At 42.3% G+C, this 22,546-nt stretch overlaps 1 protein-coding gene across 6 annotated transcripts in view; it reads left to right on the plus strand.

Moving 5' to 3' along the window:
* Positions 1-3,861: 3,861 nt before the first annotated feature.
* SUSD4 (sushi domain containing 4) overlaps positions 3,862-22,546 on the plus strand; it is a 127,361-nt gene continuing 108,676 nt past the window's right edge. For 4 of the 6 annotated variants that reach the window (XM_007070451.3, XM_037895661.2, XM_043543601.1 and 1 more), the window contains exons 1-2: positions 3,862-4,149; positions 4,980-5,142. In XM_007070451.3, coding sequence (XP_007070513.2) covers positions 5,004-5,142 — 139 coding nt within the window. In that variant the 5' untranslated portion in view covers positions 3,862-4,149; positions 4,980-5,003. Of the gene's footprint in view, positions 4,150-4,979; positions 5,143-9,801; positions 9,868-22,546 lie in introns of all 6 variants that reach the window. The other 2 variants (XM_043543600.1, XM_043543602.1) reach the window with 1 other exon arrangement.

The following is a 22,546-nucleotide window of genomic DNA, read 5'->3' on the forward strand; positions in this document are numbered from 1 at the left end:
AGGAAGGAGTTCAGAAGCATTTTATCAAATAAAAGGTCTGTTTTCAAGCAGTAATCATGCACAGGTATGATATTATACCACAGATAAAACTGTGTGAGCACACACACGTGTGCTGGAAAGGAGGAGGGAAGAGCCCTTAACAGGGAGCTTCTCACAGCATTTTTCGATGAGTTGGCCTATATTTTCTTGAAATGTAGGTGGTCACCATTAATGGATTCCCCTACTTGCAAATGAGCTGGGAGTAAGCAGGAAACAACTCCTCAAATTAAAGCTAAACTGTAATTAAACCAAGACACCTCTGCGTGTTAGAAAAAAGCCAAAAACTACCTGCTCACACCAGCTAGGACAGAGCTGAAAAGCTCCCCCTCCTATCTGGAACGGAGCCAGAACTGCCTCTCACCAGATGGAATCAAACCCAAGCTGCTGCAATTAAGCAAGAATCTCCCTCGGCCTTATTTTATGCATGTTCCTAAATAACAGGAATGTGTTTCTGGGGCAATCAGGCGTGGTACTGTCATTGTTTATCTTGGGTCTGGATGGAGGTGGGTGGCTTTGGTTCGTGGGATGTGGTCCAGCTAAGTCACAAAAGTTCATCCCTTCCAGCATTAAAGTCGAAAAGGAAACAAAACCATTCTTCCATCCCATTCTTGTTAGGAACAGCCCTTCCTCTCAGGGTCCTCTTCCTCCAGCTGTTAGCTCAGATTCTAGCTCTCCTGGGTTCCAGTCAATTCCTTCTTTCCCTTGTTGTCAGGAGCCCACCTCACAAAGTGGTAGCATGCAGGAAACCCAACCCACCCTCTATTACAGGTCTGCAGCCTTGAGACACTAAACAATTGGGTTCTCTGCCATGTGAAATGCCCCCTCTTCTTCCCAGAACTGCTTCCTATATACCCCGCCTAGGTCTCCTCACTGGCCTTTTTATGTCTATTCTGTCATTTTTCAACAGAGTGCTCATTCCTATGTTTGATCTCCCTAGAACCTCACTGAACTTAGGCTTGCATTTGTATCTCCCCCAGCAGCCTCTTTAGTTACATGCTCCCCCTGTGATGTGACCCTTGTACACCTGCTAAGGGGGTTAAATCTGGCACAAGAGAGACTGGTCCCCAACTTCCTTAAAGGGCCCTTTCAGCCAGTGACAGGGAGATTCTGGGCTGATTAAAAGTGAATCCAGAAGGATACGTGAGTATTTTGTTTGGACAGCGTTGGTGGATTCATTGACCTGGAATGCCTTCCCTTCCCTAACTTGGTGAACCATATAGCCATCCTCACCTCTTTCCAGTCCTGACTCTAAACATGCATGTGCCATGAAGGCAGTTAGTGTTGTTATGCCACTCACCAAAGGATTTGCTATTTTTAATTTATTAATAAGATACAAAATAAATAGCTGTATCATTGAGTGATAAATCCACTTCCTGATTACCTAGTGCTTTGTGTATGTGATGGGGGTTGTTTGTCTACTTAGGGCTTGATCCCTTAGCCCTGTGCACATGGTACTCTGACACTGAGGGTAGTTGGCTTTTCACAGGATTAGACTTTAAGACTGTGTGTTCCTTGGGGAAAGGACTGTGTATTCTCTGCATTCTGTACAGACATAAGAATACTGGGAGATTCAATAGCAGCTGCCAATGATTAAGCAATAACTGTTTATCAAAAGGGACACCCTTTTCCATTTGTCCCCTCTCCATCCAGAAGGGAACTGTGTTTCTGGGCACCCGCCCCAACATGTTGAACTCAGGGATGGAAAAAAAGGGTCTCCTGAATAGAGATAACATAGGAATTGCCATACTGCATCAGAACATTGCTCAAACTACTTAGATATTCTGCCAACTATATTGGCCAGCACTTGATTGCTTCAGAGGAAGAAGCAACTCCACTGCATTTGTAAGTTACACTTTCACCATTGCACTTCAGTACTTGTATGAGGTGAATTGAAAAATATTTCTTTTATCATTTTTACAGTACATATATTTGTAATCAAAATTAAGCATATAAAGTGAGCACTTTGTATTCGGTGTTGTAATTGAAATCAATATTGAAAATGTAGGAAAACATCCAAAAATATTTAAACATTTCAATTGGTATTCTATTGTTATAAGTGTGATTAATTTTTTTGAGTTAATCGTGTGATATACTGTGATTAATTGACAGCCCTAATCAATATAGATTCTCTGTTTCGGTAGAAATTGGGGTGAGGAGCACTGGGGATGTACTGCTACCCAACCCCTGCACTATACTCCAATGCATATAGTTGGGTTTAGCTGGCTAGGGCCCCGCTTGGAGAGAGAAACTCCTTCCAGATATGTTTCTTCTTTTGCCCCATTTTCTTCCACTTGCTGTGTCCTGTTACCACCACATAATTTCCAGACTTGTGAGAAAACCCATCAAAATGGGTGAGCTCTGCTACTCTGGTCTACTCTAACTATAGCTTCCTATCTTACCTTAACATGCATGCATTTGTTCAAGAACTTTAGTTGCCCATATGTGCACCATAATCAGCTTCAAAAGCATAGGCTTCCTACCACCTGAGTTGAAGGAGAATCTCTCTTAGTTTGTTAGCAATATGGGGCCTGACACTCAGTTGAGCAGTTCTGACTCTACCCAGTAGAAGGCAGTGTGCACATCAACACTAGCTAACTCAATAAATGTCATCAGAAGACATACAGTTTTCCAATCCTTATTTAAACCCAGACACTATATTTGATTCAGTGATATCCCGTAGTGGTGAATTCTCCAGACTGACTAAATCCTGCTGGGTACGGCTTCCTAATAGGCAAACTGCTTCAGCCAACAGTCCTGATTGCTCTTACCTCACCCCCCGAGGCAAATACCAGAATAAAGAGCTTTGTAATACACCTTCTCCTTGCCCACACAATCTGTGAGGAATGTCAGGAATGTAATAATATGAATTAATCATGTCTCACATAGGATGTTACATATAATTGGTCAAACGTCCCACAGGCTAAACGATATTAAACCCTCAAGGCTGCCTATGTATTTGCCCTGTACTAGGCTCCTCTCATGAATGCACATGTGCCACAGAAACTCAGGCCTGGTCTATACTACAGTTAGTGTAAGAGTCGGGGTAAGGCATCTCACACCTATCTAATTACGTCAGCATACACACTACAGCCTTGCTCCCACCGATGTAAGTGCCCTACTATGCCGACATAATAACTGCACCTCCATGAGAGGCAGAGGGATTATGTTGGTGAAGTTAGGGAAATGTAGTGTCCCTGTAGACACTGTGTTACTTACATCTATTGACTGTCATTCTGTAATTACTGTAGTTGCTTGTAAATCGACTTAACATACATAGGTCGACTTAAGTTTATGTGTAGACATGCCCTCGGGCTTCTATGCCTCATGCTGGATGGGGAACATTGGAAGATTTGCAGCAGATTCTCGCTAGCTCTTGATATGCCTGTAGCAAGTGGCACAAGTAAGTGTATTTACTGCATGCTCTGGCCTAATCCTGACATATATTAAGCGTGAGGCAAAGGAACATTTACAGCAGATTCTTGCCTGTCCCTCCTGTACATGCAGCCCAGGGGACACGAGCATAATGGCAACAAATTCGCGTCAGCGCCTGCCCTGCATGCAGCACAGTGTATTACCAAAAAAAAAAAAAAAAAAAAAAAGCAGAAGACTTTGTCCACTGCTGTCATGTATGCATAATAGGGCGCCCAGGAGGGCTGGCACCCCAGGCTCTTGCTTTCTCCTGCAGTCCCTGCAGAAGCGGGAGACCCAGCAGATTTTGCAGCAGCAACCCCTGCTTGCTCCACGCAGCACTGGGGAATGCGGAATGGGTGGGGGCTGCGCGCGCTCTGGGTGGGCGAGGGGATAGAAGGCGGCTCGTGCAGCGGGCAGGTGCAGGCTCGGGCACGGGCTTCCCATTGGCAGCTGCCGCAGCCGCTGTAGCCTTGGCTCTGGGGCCGCCCGCCTTCTCCCCCTCCCGCTAGACACAGGTGGGATGAGCGCGAGCGGCGGCGCGCGCTGCGTGTGTGGCTCAGCCCGTCCCCTCCAGCGGGCGGGGGAGCTGCCGCGGCTTACGGCGGCTGTGGTGGCGGCGGCAGCAGCGGGTCGTGCCCAGCTGGGGGCTCGCCCGGGGGAGGCAGGCAAGGAGGCTCCATGCAGGCGGGCAGCGCTCAGGTAAGGGCGCAGTGCGCACCTGGCTCCGTGCGCCGGGGAAGCAGCCTCAAGGGGGAAGGCAGTAAATGGGGGAGTGTAAAGGGGAGCAGCGCTAGAAGCGGGCGCCAGGGGGAAGCCGGGGTGGGGAGTTAAAGGGGGAACCGTGTATTTGCCCCGGCAGAATTAACAGAACCTGGGGCCTGCATTCAGTAACCCCCCTCCCCGCCCCCACCCCCCGACAGTTCGCTCCTGGGTGGAAATGGGAGCGTTGCAATATTTATAAGATGAGAGATCTAAGTCCGGGGTGGTCTTGGCAAACCGGAGACCCTCGGTGGTTATAATACTTTATCACGGTAGCAAGCTGTGAATTGCATGGAGCAGCACAGTGAAGGTGGCTTCAGTGCTGCGTCTTTGCGTTGAGGCTGATTTGCTGTTTGGAAACTGCATCCCATTCCCAGGGAGTCTTGGCTATTGCAGGGGGTAGAAGGAGAGTTCAGAATGGCACAGGGGTTTCATGTGTATGCAGCATGCAGGCAGGGGATTGCATATTAGGAGAGGGCATTTGGGGGAGTGTGGTTTGCATGTCAGGGAACAGACAGTGTTGGGATGGACAAAGATGATTATAATAATAATTATTTTATATCCTGTCTTTGGTGTCCATAGCCCTGTCCAGATGTGTAGGTGACAAGGTCCTTGCCCCAAAGAGGTTTCTGTTGCATGTCGGAGCTAGGAGTGGGATTGTACCTTTGGAGAAGAGTGGGTAGAGATTTCATCTGGAGGAAGGGAGAGATTGATGCTCTGCTCTGAGATCGCTGGGAGATGGCAAGATAATATTCTCTTTCTTGTTGCAGATTATTGCCCTTTGTGGATAAAAGATGTATCATGGAATGAACCCGAGCAGCGGGGATCCGTTCCTAGAGAAGCAGCAGCAGTACCCGTCCCCCCGGAGACTCTTCGTGGTGGTCTTGTGGCTTCAGCTGGTGCTGTGCTTCGGCCCTGCACAGATCACGGGCGGTGAGTGACTAACTCATGTGACTGACAAGCAGCAGCAGCAGTGCCCCTGCAAGCTAGCCAGCGAGAGACGAAGAGAGAGAGGCTCTGGCAGGCTGCAGGCAAGCGGGTCCCCGAGTGACGGGGTGCTGGGCCCCCTTGCTGTGTTTAAAGGCTAACTCACTTCTGTCTTATAGCCTCCCCCCACCCTTACTTCTCACTTCTGTTTACATTAAAGCAAGCCACTTGACATTCAGGGTCCCCCTGTGTTTTTCCCATAATTTGAGCACTGGAGACATTCCTGATTTGACCCCATATGCACAAATGCCAGTGTGAGAGACTGTCCTGAACCCCCCTGCATACAGATACCTCCTTGCATGAAAGCCTCCCTCTGCATGTGCCTGTGCACACACAGATACTGAGATACAAGAACCCCTTCTCTCCCTTCCTGCTCCCCAACACTCAGGCATGCTGACAGGACCCACCCCTATATGCACATATAGACACCCTCTGCCCACCACCCTTCTAGACACATGCACACAGAAGTGCTGCCAGGAGAGACTCCCTCCTTATCCCCCTCTTATCTCATCCCCAAAGCCAAACCGTGGATACTAATAGGAGAAAATCCTCACACTTCTCTCTCTCCACCTCTCCCCCCTTCCCCTCTTCCCTTTCATAGACACAAACTAGGGAACTGAATCCCCTTTCTCCTGTAAAAATCCCACACATAGATGCTGGCAGGCAAAACACTCCTCCCCACATGCTGAAAGGAGAGGAGAAACTTCCCTCACATGTACACACATGGATGCTGATAGGGTAACCCTCCCACACTCATCTACACCCTGCTTCCCCATCTATACATGTATACAAAAACGGAAAGGAGAGAGCATTCCCTGCTGCCTGCAGGAAAGAATAACCATGTAGGTTGATGTGGAGAAAACTACCCCAGGCACTAAAGTGGTGACAGGAGACAGCCTTGCCCAAATGCTGTCTGGAGAGAAGAAAGTAGTAATAAATATTTCCAGTATAATCACACATTCATTTTTATTTAAAAATAATGTAATGCTTTAATAATGAATAGCAAGAATCCTCTTCTGTTAGCTCTCTTGCTATTCTTAACCTAGGCATCTGGGGAAGCATAGGTTCAGTGTTTTGGGGGAAAAAGCATCTAATGTGGGGCTAAAGAAAGAGACATTAAAATTCAGTTCCATTGCATCCACTTTGAAAAAGGACCAGTTCATGTTTGTCCTTTTTATGATTTTAATTACAAGTTTTACACCTTTTTTTATTTTATTGATGCTTTTGAGATATTTTAAGCAGATGTGTTTAATTACCAAATTGCTTGAAACTGATTCCCTAATTAGGTCTGGATTGCAGGAAAAGTCTTCAGTTAAACTGCTGTGCTGCAAAGTGAACTTAGTTGGAATAACATTAGCAGCTTCAAAGGATTTCCACCCTAAAATGGTGTTATATTCTTGAGGGGGGAAAATATGCTGATTTGCGATTGGATCACACAATTAATGGCAGACTGAGAGGCAGTGTAAGAGTAGTGTGGGGTTCTTTTCATGCCTCTGAATTACATCAAACTGTTCAAACTTTGGTGCTTGCAGTTAAGCTCATAAATCCACTGTTACTCACCCCACTTCTACTTTTGGTGTTTATGTGCTGCTCCCATTGTCTTCAGAAAAGGTGCCTTATTTTCAGAAATGTATTTTAGGTGCCTAACGATGGATTTAAGAGCCAAATTTAGATACCCAAGTTTGAACATTTTGGCCTGAGTTAACAGGCATGAGAAGAAACTGAAGAATCTCCTACACTGACACACTTTCTCTCATTAATTATGTGGTCCATTTGTAAGCTGGCTTATCTTTTTCTCCTCTCAAGAATATAATGTCATTTTAGAGTAGAAATCCTTTGAAGTTGCTAATATTCCAGCTAAATTCACTTTGCAGTCATACCTCATGTGCTATAAGAGACCCTGTGTTTTTTGGAAGTGCTGCCTTTCTGATGAGACTTAAAAAAAAAAAATTAATTAGTGTGGTCATTAAACACTGTGCGTCGGTGGCATATTTCACGAGAATAAAGTGTTCACTTTAAGAGTTGGTCAGGACATCAAAGTTTAATTATGTTCTGCCCACCTATATTTCCCTTGCAGTTTAAGTTGGACAGGCCAACGTTCATTTTGTGGGCCACCTCCTAAGAGAGAAAATGCCTCATGGATCCACCTCCTATCCCAAACCCCATATCCTACTGCTTAATTAACTGTTGATTAACGGAAGGTGTGTGGTGGTGGATGTTAATAAACAGCTGCTGCATTTCACTTCAGTAGTGAAACCTGATATTGTTTCTATGTCAAACTACATTTGTAAAGCACTTCGGGATCCTTCAGGATGAAAGGTTCAAAGGAATGATATAAATCCAATATATTGTTTGTTAATATGAAGAGCTTTTGTTATAGGCCAGCTAGAGGCAAAAAAGAAATTCTTGTCCAGATTCCAGTGAAAGTTAATGCATTAAATAACTTTGATTAAAAGAACCAGTGAAAAATATAGATTGTATTTCTAAGCAGTATTATTTTCCAATGCATTGTATTGAGAAGTACTGTATATACACAGTCTGCTAAATCAACCAATCTTTCATGTAGTAGAATACATATACCTGTTTTTCTGAAGCGTGGAAGTGGTGACACAATGGGATTTTATAATTAAAGAAGTGGACTGTGAGCCAGGACTCATCATCTTTATTTCCCACTCTTTTACCGTCTTGGGCGAGCCACTTCGGCCACTTGTTTTGCATGCTTCAGTTTTTGACTGCTCAACTTGAGACACTGGGTGTGATTTTGAGAAGTGCTGAGCACCGGCTGGACTTTAGTTGGAGTTATGCTTGCTCAGCACTTTTGAAAATCTGGCTTCAATATTACTCTAAAGTTGAATATCCAGATATTAAGGCATGCAAAATCAGTGAATACTGTTGAAAATTTGGCCATTAATCTCTCTGTATCTTAGTTTTCCCAATCTGTAAAATAGGATCATCACCAGGGAGGGTGTTGAAACATAACTAATAGTTTGTAAAGAGCTTTGATCTTAAATTAAAGATGCTATGCAAGTGGAAAGTATTTATTATGTTGTTTCAGTAGTGGTTCATCTTTAACAACATCAATGTGCTATAAGAGAAAAATAAAAACTAACATACATGTTGAAAAGGGGGAAAATGATGATAGGTTAGACCAGGGGTCTCAAACATGCGGCTGGCCTGTGGAGTTATTTCCTTCGACCCACCATTGCTCCCCTCACCCTCCGCCCCACCGAGCGCACTGTGTCCCCGCTCCTCCGCCTACCTCCCAGCGCTTCCCGCCGCCAAACAGGGGAGGAGGCAATGATGCGGCCCTCAGGCCAATGTACTAGTCCTCATGTGGCCCTCGCGGTGATTTGAGTTTGAGATCCTTGGGTTAGATTTTGCCATAGAAAACAGTTTTCATTTATAGGATGAAAATACATTCTTCCCTTTCTTACCTGAGGGCAGAATTTGGCCCTAAGTAATAATCTTGTCATGACTTGTGTAGCTCCTTCTATTTTATATCTGACTGTTCTATAAACTATATTGATTTTAAGGTTCTGCCAGTTCACCCCAAATCAATATTATTTATAACCCTTCTTTTTTTTTCTTGTCAGTGATTTTTACAGCGAATAAATCTGCCTGTAGTATTTTTACCCTCTCAAAAGTGGTTCCTGGAATGATCCATGAGAAAAATCACTCCACAAATGAAATCAAAAGAACAAACTCTTCAAAGCTCAGTAGGCCTAATTCCTCCCTGGTGTATGTAACTACATTCACATCAGAGATGAATTAAACCCCCTTGATGTAAGCTTGGGACTTTCTTCTAGTCACCTGGTATCTTTGCTCATCTTGCGCTTTTTACTGTTAGTCTATAATGAAGAAGTGTTTTTAATAATAGAAATAACCAGTGTTAAGACCTTGAGACAGACTAAATGCATAGCTGGTGCTAAAGGCAAGATATTCATTGCACATAAACAATTTAGAGTTCATGGCTGTACATGTATCATTTTGAGGGGATATTACATATATATTTTTTCCAAATGTTGCAGATCTTGAAGTATTTTTAATTTTTCCAGGAATTCTGAATTTTCTAATAACTGTGGGCAAAGAATTCACCATATGAAGATTTATTTTAGTCAGTTTCTGAGTTTGGACATGGGCTTTGGATTTTGCTGTTGTAACAGGAGAGGCACTTGAGCTAATTTCTCTTTTTTGTTTTCTTGGTTGGCTCTGAAGTATTTCTAGTCCTTTGGAATGTCGCTCCCCCCCCCCCCCCCCCCCTTTGGATAGCCTTTTGAGGAAGCTCACTACTGCAATTTGATGGAGTATTTCTGGTGTGTTTTGAATCAATGTCAGCTTGTTTGTTTTTTAGTGGTTGATACTTTCTTTGAGCCAGATTATGATACCTTTGCTCACACTGAGTAATCCCATACTGTACAAATAGTTCCCATTGAGAGTACTTATGATATGTATGTAAGGTACTATTAGTTGTGAATAAGAGTGTTGCATTCTGGCTTTTTGTGAGGTACCCAAACATGCTTTGGAGTCTGTTGAAACCACGAAGAATAGTGTTTTTGCTTGTAAATATAGGCTGAATTTTTATTGCTCTCTTTTATTGTATTGCAGCCTGGACTGTGCCTGATTCTGGATTTGATGATTCCATAAGAAATCTTTCTCAGGTTGCCAAGCAAAGTAGAACTGTTCCATCTGGCTAAGTCAGATCTTTTGCATGCAGATGACTTGTGTTCGCATTAGGGATGTGCATCGCTTTTGTTTTGACAACCTACTGTCTGTCTTTGGTGGTTTTTGGAGACGCAAAACTGTTTGAGATTGTCTTTTTAATTGATGCATGCAAACTCTTAGATCTTATAAAGAGTCTTTTCTGAACAGACTCCTATTTGACTGACACCCCAATAAATATATCTGTAGCCAGCATATTTTGCTTCTCCCCTTTCAGTATGGCTGCTTCAGTTGACAAGCAAAACAGACAGCAACCTTCTTTTCAACCTGGAATATGTAACTGAGGTTGATGAAATCATTAATTAGCTTTACAGTATCAGCCTTGGCTTGTTACTTTGTAAGAGCTGGTTTAGGCATTGTCATATCTTTTAATGTATCTGCAGTATAGCTTCCTTTCATATATCTGCTGAGATATGTTCTAAATTCGTTCCACTGAGTAATTCTGATTTAAAATGACAAATTCTTCTACATACCTTGGTAAGACAACAGATAGTTTGCTTAGTGGTGTGTCCACCCACATCCTTGTGAGATGTGGACTTATTTGATAGGCTAATACTGTAGCAGTTCCTTCTTGCAAAGTCCCTTAGCGCTTCATGAGAAGGAGCTTGATCTTGTTGCTAAGGCATGGGAATAAGAATTAAGATCTGTGTTCTGTTCCCAGCTCTGCCCCTGACTTGCACTATAACCTTTGGCAAATCACTTAGCACATCCTTACAAAATGATCCAAATTTGCTTTCTTTGCCATGATGATTGGTAGTAATGAAAAAATGAACAATGCTTGGCTAGACTGTAAAATATGATGATTATCCTTCATCCCATGTGAGTGGGTGAGTAGAATTTTGCAAAGATAATTTGATTTTTCTCTGCAGTTTCCTCATTTGTAAAATGGGCATGATAATCTCATATGGAAGATGCTGTGACATGAAAAGTATTTATTATTACATAAAGTAAAAGATTAATCTTTAACATTGTTTGTTTCCCTCAAAGGTTAGAACAGGGATGGCCAACCTGGGGCTCCTGAGCCGCATGCGGCTCTTCAGAGGTTAATATGCGGCTCCTTACTTAGGCACTGATTCCGGGGCTGGAGCAATAGATGCTAACTTTCCAGTGTGTGTGTGTGTGTGTGTGTGTGTGTGTGTGTGTGCGCGTGCGCGCTCACTGCTCAACCCCCTGCTTTGCCCCAAGCCCTGCCCGCACTCCAACCCTTCCACCAAGGCCCCTGCCCCTTCCCCTGAGCCTGCCATGCCCTTGCTCCTCCCCGCTCCCCCCCCCCGTAGCCTCCTGATTGCGGTGAGCGGGGGAGGGGAAGTAGGCGCTGATTGGTGGGGGCAGGTGGGAGGCACTGGGGAGCAGATGGGGGGCTGCTGACGTATTGCCGGGGCTCTTTGGCAATGTACGTTGGTAAATTCTGGCTCAGGTTGGCCGCCCCTGGGTTAGTAAGTAAAGATCCCTAATGAAGGTAGAAAGATTTCATCCCTTTTGATTTCTATGGCTTTTCTTACGGATATTTCTCTGTATAGAGCTTTGATCACACACTTTGAATTTTTTTCAAGTATCTACCACCTCTGCCTCTCTGATATTCATATGTTCCTTGTAACAAAATAAACCTTACTAGAAACCATGACTGTTGCACCCTTACAACTCCACTGATGTAAAAAATGTATGGGGTGGTTTTTGGTAGGGCCGAAGAGGGCAGAATGTGACCCCAATTCAGATCTGATGTAAGCGAATGCAACACCCATGAAAGACTCTGAGCCAAATTCAGTGGTGAACATAGGCTACACATAATATGTAAATTGGTCAGAAAATGTGTGTAAAGGGTAAAATGGTGTAACTTGCACAAATGTCTTGTTTGGTACACTAATTTTATGTGAAACTTCCACACTGAGGAGGCTGAAGGTTTATGTGTTGCAGGAAATCCAGCTAATTACGGTGCCCAGCTTATTACGGTGCAAGATAAAGTAGCCTGCCTACTTCATTTCACATCTTCCTATTTCTTACTTTCCTTGCCATGTTATATATCCATCAACATGTTAATTACACTTGGTTTACACACCCAGTGGATGTATGCGGTATTGTTGTAGTCGTGCTGGTCCCAGGGAATTAGAAACATTACCGTACCCACCTTGTAGCATTTATTGGACCAACTTCTGTTGGGAGAGTCAAGCTTACACAGAACAACTAGATGTCAGATTGGAGCAAATTGCGGTACTGACACTTAACATTTATTTATACTAGTTTTCTAACCACCTTACACCACTGTTTATGTTGGTGCTAATTTGGCCCCCTGTGTTTGCAGAAGGGGCTCTTGATGCCTTTTCCCCAAACAGCTAGTTGACTCATATGATTAGTCTAAATTGGGGCATTTCTTTTTCATGTATTGAAAACATTAGAACAGTTTGTTAATACCATCTGTGCACACCAAGCACATGCTGACAAAACGTGTCAGACATATTTTCACACTCACGAAGAGTGACCCTGGAATCACTTTTTTCCCTTTATTTAGTCATATCTTCTTAATGATGTAGTGTCCATATTGAGTTGGATTTCTGCTTGTTATTAAGGAATGATACAAAGCGTCCACTCCGTGAGGAAGTTCAAGACTTTATTAAGAGAATTTTTTGGTTGAACAGTTCTCTCGATTGTCAAAATTACTGGCCTTAGAAAGATAATATGTGGAGTTAGTCTGCCAACATCACTGCTGACACATTGCTAGAAGCATCAAATTAAAAGAAAAGATTAAACATATTCTAGCAAAAATTGTTGCCTGTTAATAATAATAATTTAATAATTCATAGCTCTTTCGTATAGCCCTTTTTGTCCCTAGATCTCAAAACATTTTACAAAGGAAGTTAAGTATCCTTATCTTCTCTTTGTAGTTGGGAAAATGGGCACAGAAAAGTGAAGTGACTTTGCTTAAGGTCACATTACATTGTCAGTGGCAGAACTGGTAATAGAACTAGTAATAGTGGTGGGTGAAATTCTGTGGCCTGCATTGTGCAGGAGGTCAGACTAGATGATCATAATGGTCCCTTCTGACCTAAATATCTATGAATCTATGAAACTGTGGGAATAGATCTCCTGGCCCAGTGCCCTGTTCATTGGACTGTATTTTTTCCGTGACAATTCAAAGGAAAAAATGACTTGCAATTGCAATTTAAAATGGAGGACCTGGGGGGTGGGCAACATCTATAATTTTCTTTTGATGCCACATTTGTATGGTAAAAATCTCTGATGTATCTTTTTGAACTCAATTCTCTCATCACTGAAGTCAATGACACAAATCCCATTCACTTTACCGGGAGCAAGTTCAGGCCCTATGTGTTGCCTAAAGAAACTACACAAGCAAACTGTTAATCTAATCTTTCCAGGTGAGATTTATCTGTCATAATACTTCCGAACAGGAGTAGGTATGTGGGGGTGTGTATATCTCAGGTGGCACATGGCATTTTTCCAATATCAGAAGTATCTTTATTTGAATAATATACAATACAAAAGTATTACCCTTGGAAAACCAGCTCGTGCACATGCATGCGCGCGCGCGCGCTCTCTCTCTCACTCTCTCACTATTAATATATTCCTTACTATGAAAAAGTTTAAGAACCCCATCCCGCAGACCATCAGCTAGTTCTAAGGAGAGAGAGAGAGAGAGAATATCTCATGGATATCCCATAGATGTCACTCCAAGTTACGATCACAGGACTTTTCACTGTCATATAACAGTCCTGGAGCAACTACAACAATTGCTTACATGGAAAGATAACATAAGCAAAGTATTGAATGTGTTGGCAGGTAATTTTAATGTGCTTTAGTAGCTGGAAATAAGGAGAGCCAGTTCCATGTGAACAGCCGCTCTCTGCAAGCCATTGTCAGAAAACAGTACCACCCTTCTCATTTGTTTTGGGATCAGTGGAAATTCAATGGCTGCACTCAAAAACTTCTTCTCTTTCTACAACTGTTTTCTTCCTGCAAATAATGCTGATGTGTGTTCCTTGCATGAAGGGAAAGAAACTGATGAAACAGTTCAATTTAGTTCCTCCCTGTTTCACTTGTTTACACCAGATGGCCATGCTGCTGTCACATTCTGCATATTCTCCTGCTGTAGGAAACGTCCTATCCCAGCCAGGAAGGGGTTAATGAGCTCCTCTGGGCACAGTCAGCTGTGGAGCAGGGTGGCTACTTAAAAAGCATGATCCAAACACAGTGGGGGGAGGCACTCTGAGGGAAGCAGAGCTCCCTGAAACCACAGAGCGGAACTGCTAACCTGGAAACTTTCTGAAGGGCCTCTACCGCCTGGAGCGTCTGGACAAATGAAGGGACCTTCTTTATTTTGTTTTCTCTTTCCTTAAAGCCTAGGACACTCAGCCTGCGCCTCACAGACTGATAAGGGGTTAGAGACCCAGCCCTTGCTAAGAGATTAATAGCCCGTTTGCCTTGCAATCATAGTAGGGCAAACCCAGACCGTTTGTGGACTACCAGACTGTTATATTTTGCCTCGATCACTGGGACTGCCGAAGGACTTTAAGAAGAGGGGGGAACTGCCTCCCTGGGATGTGTAGCTGGAAGGACATAGCCTTGTGGCAGACAGACTTTACAGTAATTACTCGCAGCCAAGTAAAGGCCTCTGGGACAGAGGAGGTGCCCCACCATGCACTGCGGAGGTGCTCTAGGTTCAGAAGCACAGCCTCCGACATCTCCATTGAGCTGTGTGTTATGGAGAGGTGGTAGGTTTAACATAGTTGAGGTTGCATGTGAGATTCTGTTTATAGCCAAATTTTCCATTTTTGGAAAAGCCTACAAAAAAGAGTCAGATCAGCTTGGAAGCTTTGCAGAGAGGACAGGAGTTACAGTAGACTGGGGGAAGTGAAGGTTAGATGATACAAAATTACTAAAGATAGTTAAGATACAGGCAGACTGCGAAGAGCTACAAAAGGATCTCTCAAAACTGGGTGACTGGGCATCAAAATGGCAGATGAAATTTAATGTTGATAAATGCAAAGTAATGCACATTGGAAAGCATAATCCCAACAATACATATAAAATGATGGAGTCTAAATTAGCTGTTACCGCTCAAGAAAGAGATCTTGGAGTCATTGTGGATAGTTCTCTGAAAACATCTACTCAATGTGCAGCGGCAGTCAAAAAAGCGAACAGAATGCTCGGAATAATTAAGAAGGGGATAGATAATAGGACAGAAAGTATCATGTTGCCTCTATATAAATCCATGGTATGCCCACATCTTGAATAGTGTGTGCAGATGTGGTCGTCCTATCTCAAAAAAGATATATTGGAATTGGAAAAGGTCGGAAAAGGGCAACAAAAATGGTTAGGGATGTGGAACGGCTTCTGTATGAGGAGAGATTAATAAGACTGGGACTTTTCAGCTTGGAAAAGAGACCACTAAGGGGAGATATGATTGAGGTCTATAAAATCATGACTGGTATAAAGTAGATAAGGAAGTGGTATTTACTACTTCTCATAACACAAGAACTAGGGGTCACCAAATGAAATTAATAGGCAGCAGGTTTAAAACAAACAAAAGGAAGTATTTCTTCACACAACGCAGAGTCAACCTGTGAAACTCCTTGCCAGAGGATGTTGTGAAGCCAAGACCATAACGGGATTCAAAAAAGAACTAGATAAATTCATGGAGGATAGCTCCATCAATGGCTATTAGCCAGGATGGGCAGGAATGATGTCCCTAGCCTCTGTTTGCCAGAAACTGGGAATGAGCGACGGGGGATGGATCACTTGATGATTACCAGTTCTGTTCATTCCCTCTGGCAATGGCCATGTTGGAAGACAGGATACTGAGCTAGATGGACCTCTGGTCTGACCCAGTAGGGCCATTCTTACATTATTATGATCAAGGGGATCCTGAAGTACTGCATCCCAACAATGAGTTGTTTACAAAGATGCTAAATTCTTCTAATGTTGTTTTGCACACATATGCAGGGGGAAAAGCCAGATGCAGGAGACACATGAAGCTGGATTCCCTTTGCTGAGATCTCAGACAAAGAACTGAAAAGAAGATCTATGAAATCTAAAAAGGTTTTTCAGACCTTGTTTTTGGAATTAGAGTGGTTAAAATGCAGTGTTGAGGAGATTGTGCAAACTCAACACCAAGGCTCTCCAGTATACTGTGTGTGTGGGGGAGAGTGCGTCGACCATGGGTTCTAATCTCATCTCTTTCACTGATTGACACTAGCGATTGTATATACTTGACAACTCTTTGTATAAAGACACATACCTTCCTGCCTTCTAAATAGGGGTATCTTTTCCTGAATTTTACAGATACTGTAATGAAAGAGAGAACTGGGAATAGGACCCAGGTCTCTAATGTGGCAAACAAGTTTCATTCGTTTAGCTATATTGCCTTTCAGAATGAATGTGCTAAGTATGTGTCCTTGACTATACTGCCTGCTCTAACCACTAGATTACATTTCATTCCCAAGATCAGGAACAGAAAGAATCCTGATTCCTAATATTTTACTGCTGTCTAACAAATAGTTTTGTAACTCGCTGGCAAAGTGTTCGTTCAAGTGGCAGAGGTCTATGGTATGGATCTAAAAGTTCTGCATTCAAACCTTGCTGCCAACCCATGAAGGAGTCATTAAGGTGATGAAATTTCTGTTGTTTTTTTTTTGAGGTCACTGCTAAGTTTGTTTTAAAGCTAGATTATGTATCCTCCCCAACAGCGATCAAAAGAGACAGATTGGCCTGGCTAGGTCAGGGGGCTGGCAGAGATTCTGCAAGGCAGAGCCAGGAATAGAACCAGGTCCCTTGTATACCAGAGCCAACTCTTATCCCTGTAGGCTGGTGCCTCTCACTAAGTATACATATTTGGCCTAATTTTCCTATGCTGTCTGTACAAAGAGGCTACTTCTGCATACTGACCTCTGAAAGGCACTGTGAACCACACTAATGAATTTGCGTAGTAAATAGTTTCACGTGATGGCATTTCTATGTAATGAATGAGGCTGCAGGGGAAAAAACGGATGGTCCTGTGGTGAAGATAATAGACTGGACCACAGGTGAACTGACTTTTATGTATAGACATCCTTGGCAAGCATTGTACACCAGAATTTCTGGAGGTAGTTACTAATTAATGTCCTTGTGCCTTAGCTCCTTCTCTGTCTAAAATGGAGGTGGTTATTATCTAGGAATGTTTGTCATGCAATAGTCTGGAGCTATGCTAGAAGTGTATTAGAAAGGTGTCTGGAGCATTTCTAGGTGGGGACAAAATGTGGAGGACGTAGAGGTGTATTGGGAGCTTGCAGTCTAATCAAGAATAGTGGGTTTGTAATGGTGGTGAAGTCAATGGAACTAATCACTTGAGAAAATGGTACTCACATAAGTTGAGCATCAGACCCTCTGATTGTAAGCACTTCTTGGCAAGGAATGTGCCTTTTTATGTATGGTTTTTAAAGTTCTGTGTAAACTTACAGTGCTACACCAATGTTTTTGTAATACTAATTAGTATTCAGGAAGCATGGTATTTATGAGTGAAACAGGCATATTTCTCTGCATCACATCTCTCACACAATTGCTACAATATTTTTAAAGATATTGTATGAATACCACACAGTTCAGAGAATATACAAATGACCCACTCCAAAAGGAAAATAAATAGTAGTTAATTTGGTTGCACATAAATTGGAATTATGAGTGCATTTTAAAATAGCTTAATTGGAACTAATTGTTGCTTTAACCTTAAAGATGGTGACCTGAGAACACAAGGGGAAGTACAACAAAATAATGACTATCATTATGGGGAAACAGTAAATGTAGGAATGCACAGGCTATTGGCCTTATCTTGCAAAATTTTCAGCATCTATCCCTCATGTTGAGGGCTCTCAGTACCGCTCAGAAGGTGCTCAGTGTCAGAAACTTGCCCACTCCCCCTCTGGAAGGACACCAAATGTCTACACTGCAATTTTATCATACCCCTTGCCCCAGGCTGAGCCCTTGCGAGCCAGTCAGCGGACATGGGCTAGCCACAGGTGTTTTATTGCAGTGTAGACATACTCTATGGCACGCTCCCAGGTGTAGACCTCACATCTGTACCCCTTTCTTGAGATATGGTGCTCTGCTGTGCTGGCTACCTTAAACCTTGGAACCAGCCCTCCTGAGCCTATGGTAGCTTATGCATACTCCCTCGGAGTCCACCTGACTCTGGATCTGGGCACTCTGAGCTTCTCGATTAACTCCTTCAGGGACAACAATGGTAGGCACATGGAACGCAGACTTAGCAAGGGAATTGCTTAAAATCACAGGTACTTTTATTCTTGAAACACTTGATAGTTACAAATCTTTGGAAAACCACACAATCCTGAATATGCAGCCCCTTTAGTGTGATCTCGCCCCTCTTGTGAGTCCTGGGTTTGGTATGGGTTCATAGGCTAGATGGCCCTTCCACCGGCCTTCTCTCTCCTTAGCCTGGCCTCCTTGCATGTATCGGTGATCTGGCTCCCTGCTCAGAGAAACACTCACCTTTTAAAACAGTCTGTCCCCCTTTTTCCCATGTGCTTCAGCTGGGGAAATTCCAGAGTACAGCACTTCATGGCAAGGAGTCATTCAAAAATCAGTGGCCCTACCAGTAGAAAATCCATGGTTCCAGAAGAGAAGAGTCAGTCACCATTAATGATCCTTGATGGCTTTCTCACTGTTAGTTCTCTCCAAAGTGTCCCACACCCCTGCATGAGCACTGTTCAGAAGAGACTGGCTGTGTCAGGACCATGCTGATTTTTGAATATAAACTGGATATCTTATTCCAGCATGGTGAGTACAATTTAGGGTGACCAGATGTCCTGATTTTTGGGTCTTTTTCTTATATAGGCGCTTATTACCCCCCACCCCATCCCAATTTTTTACATTTGCTGTCTGGTCACGGTAGTACAATCAAAAGTGACTGTCACAATGAAGGTTACAGTCGACAATGGCATTCACAAAACAAAATGGAAAGTTTATGGTTTGACACACAGACGTACCCCCCCAGTCTGTGACACTCAGAACCTCAGAGGAGCTGGGCTCTTTATCACCGGACATGCTGCTTTGTACTAACTGTGAAGGATTTAGGAGGAAGAAACTAAATAAATGGGCACACAGATGAGGAGACGGATGTGGAGAAAGAGACAGACTAATAATTACGTACGCAAATTACTTTTATGTACACGTGCATGCACGTTCGTCTTAATCTTATGCGCACACGCATGCATGCACACTTTCCATGAAAGTAAAATAATAAACAATGTGGGAGTTGGAAAAAAATTTGCTGCTCTCATTAGCAGTCATTTCAAGGTTATCTTCAAGTAAATTAAGCTGCTTTAGTAAGGCTAGGGAGGAAGAAAAAGAGGAGAGCAGCAGAGCGGTGAGGGATGGGCATTGCGTTCAACGTTTCTATTGGAATGCCGTCTGTGTGGGTGATGGAGAGGAGCACTGGGGTTGGCATATCCATTTAATTTTTATGTAATACACAGCACTTTATTTCCTCAAATAGATTCCAAATGAAAGAGAAATAGATCAGATAAATTGGGCTCATTGGGGGAGAGAGAGGGATGTCACAAATAGGCTGAAAAATACCTATTTACGGAGACTTGATTTGATGTGTAATCTGTTTTGGATGCTATTGATCCATGCAGTTTCCAAATCCAGGTTCTCTGTGTGTGAAAGTTTTACTCAATTCCCCTAATGGATTCTCTGGAAAATCCTCTGGATAGAACAAGTAAATCCATGGTGTTCAAAAATATCATCAGTCAGCCTTGGTGGGTAAGGGTATCAATCAATAAATGAAGGTAAAAAGTTATTTAAAACATATATGGTTTATAAAAGATAGTAAAATCACTGTTCAGTATTAATACAGTGTAAAAAATTAAGTCAAGAGCACGCTGTTCACTATATAATATTATAAATTAGCCCTGGTTTATATTAACTATTTTTTTTCCCATGGTACATTAGCATCTCAGATCTGAGAATCATATTCTCTTAGAAATGTGCTTTAAAAATGTCTTCATTTTTATACGACATTGTTCTAAATATGGTCTAAAGCATGATCTTATTATGCCAAGGAAACTTTAAAGCAGTAGGTGCTAGATGTCACCAAGCAGTCTACCATCTGATGTTTGTAGTAATTGTATAGGTTCGTTATTCTCAACTTAATTTCTGAAGTTGATTGGATGGGGAGAAAAAATAACCTTGCCACTGTAGCAAACAAGGCATATTATAAAAAGCTTTTGTTCGATATGTAGTGGTATTTTTTGTAGCTTTTTATTCTGGTGATCATGTGGTCACAATATTTCTTTTGAAATGCAAAACTAAAGCATTTCAGGCAGCTGAACCACAACTTCATAGATTTAGTAAGCCCTTCAGTAAATGGCCCCATGTTGTATATGTTAAACTGAAAACTGTGTGTCGGTTTTTGTCACTTTTTTTTTTAAATTAATTTTTGGAATAGGGTTTGGGGATTTTCCTACTGATCATCTTTCCATTCCCCTGCAAGTGTTCTTTCCTCACTCTCAATGGCTTGCATCACAGTGACCTTCCCTCTGGTTGAGAAGCCTAGGATTACGAGAACTACTATCATAGCTGAGGGCTGCAAGGGCAAATTTGGATCTTATGTGCTGTCTGCAAAGACTACCAGATTGAAGTCTTTGAGTGCTTTCTAAGTGTCAAACCTTATCCAAATTGCACAAGAGTTGGCGCTATGTGAAGTATTTATATAATAAGCCAAACAATGAGATTGTGATTCAGGGATACCATTCCTCAGCAGTCTGATCAGAGTAGACAGAGATTTACTTGCTTCCCCACTTCATGAGGTGATGTTAAAGCTGTCTTTCTGAGCATATTATTTTGACTCCACTTCCCTATCTCAATCTGGTAAATCCCTGACTTTTGTAGCATTGTTTTTGCAACTTGAAGAACTGCTCCTGTGTAGCAGAATGAAATATTCCAGTCTGTTCTGTCTTCCTTGAATAAACCTGCCTGGTACTGTGAAAGGGCTGAAAGATGAGAGAGGAACTTCACTGGGAAGGTTGGCCCCAAGCCTAGCCAGTTATTTTTAAATGTAAGTGAAATCATCCTTGGGTTCTTACACTTCTCCCCTTGGACACCCTACCCTACTCCTTTGCAGCACACCTTATTGGGGGATTAGGTTCCAGAAACTCCTTTTTGCCTTCTTTACTTCCCTTAGAGACTGAAGACCTTTTCTGCCTTTTAGAGGCAGCTTGTATGAAACACTCACATAGTAGAAGTTTTATTGGAAACAAGATTTATTAAAAATAGAAAATCAGATTAAAATGTCATTTAAAATAGATGAAAATAAAAGAAACTGCATAAAATACCTCATTTCAGTACTTTGCAAAATCCCATAGAAGCCGGCTCCTCTTCATTTAGCTGTAAGCTCTCTAATGTAGCTGTTCTAAGCTGATGGGAGAGAGCTCTCCTGTCAGCTTAATTAATCCAGTCCCCGTGAGTGACAGTAGGTATGTTGGCAGGAAAAGCTCTCCCACCGACATAGCGCTGTCCACACCAGTGCTTAAATTGGCATAAATTATGTTGCTGGGGGGAGGCTAATTCACACTTAAGCTGTAGTGTAGCCATAGCCTTAGGTATAGGTAGGACCCTACCAAATTCATGGTCGTGGAAAAACGCATCATGGACTATGACATTATCTAATTAAAATATGACCATGCAAATCATTGTTGCTACCACTGTTGTATAATTGCAACGATTCTTATACAAAGTGTGATGCATCGCCAGAAAGGGTTAAGCAGGATAAATGACCCAGATTCAACCTTTAGAGGCCTGATAGAAAAGTATAGAAATGGTAATTAGGACCATTCCTTGGTAGATAGGCTAGAACTTTGAAATGCAAACCTATATTGTTACAATTAGTATCACCTCTAATTTCTATGTGTACTCATATTTTGTTAAATGTTAGCCATGTAAACAGTTCCTGTCTGTCACTATAGCTGTTGATTCAAAGATCAAAACATATTTGGTAATATTGACATTTAGATGAATCTTTTGTGAAATAATGTCATTGTCTATATGTCTCTTTAAAGTTTGTGATAGACTGCCTAATGGATAAATTGCCTTATGTTAATTTGTGTCGCTAATTACTGGTGATGCTTAGGAAATAGGTCTGTTTCAAAGTATTCATAATTGCCTATTGCTCGCCTAAGGACTCTGAGCTGTTAAGGAAGAATGTCTGGGGTCCTGATCCTTTTTATCTCAGATCTGCTTCATGCAGGGGAAGCTTAAGTCTAAGATTGAGATCTCCAGTCCAAAGCTGGAACATCCTGAATATGATCATTGGACAATAACCCATGGACTAATTATGAAAGAACTCTTTGCAACTACAAAGCTTACCATCTATACTATGAATCTAAATCTCAAGAACTGTACTCGTGTCTGTATGTATACTGATCTTTTAACCAATACACTCTTTCCTTTTTTTTTAATAATTTTTAGTTTAGTTAATAAGAATTGGCTGTAAGTGTGTATTTGGGTAAAATCTGAAATATTCATTAATTCTGGGAGATAATGTGTCTGATCCTCTGGGACTGATAGAACTCTTGTATATGATGAATAGGATTTTCAGTAATCCTCATCATATTTGACTTGGGTATCT

The sequence above is a fragment of the Chelonia mydas genome, chromosome 3 (assembly GCF_015237465.2).
Source record: "Chelonia mydas isolate rCheMyd1 chromosome 3, rCheMyd1.pri.v2, whole genome shotgun sequence".
Taxonomy (NCBI): Eukaryota; Metazoa; Chordata; order Testudines; family Cheloniidae; genus Chelonia; species Chelonia mydas.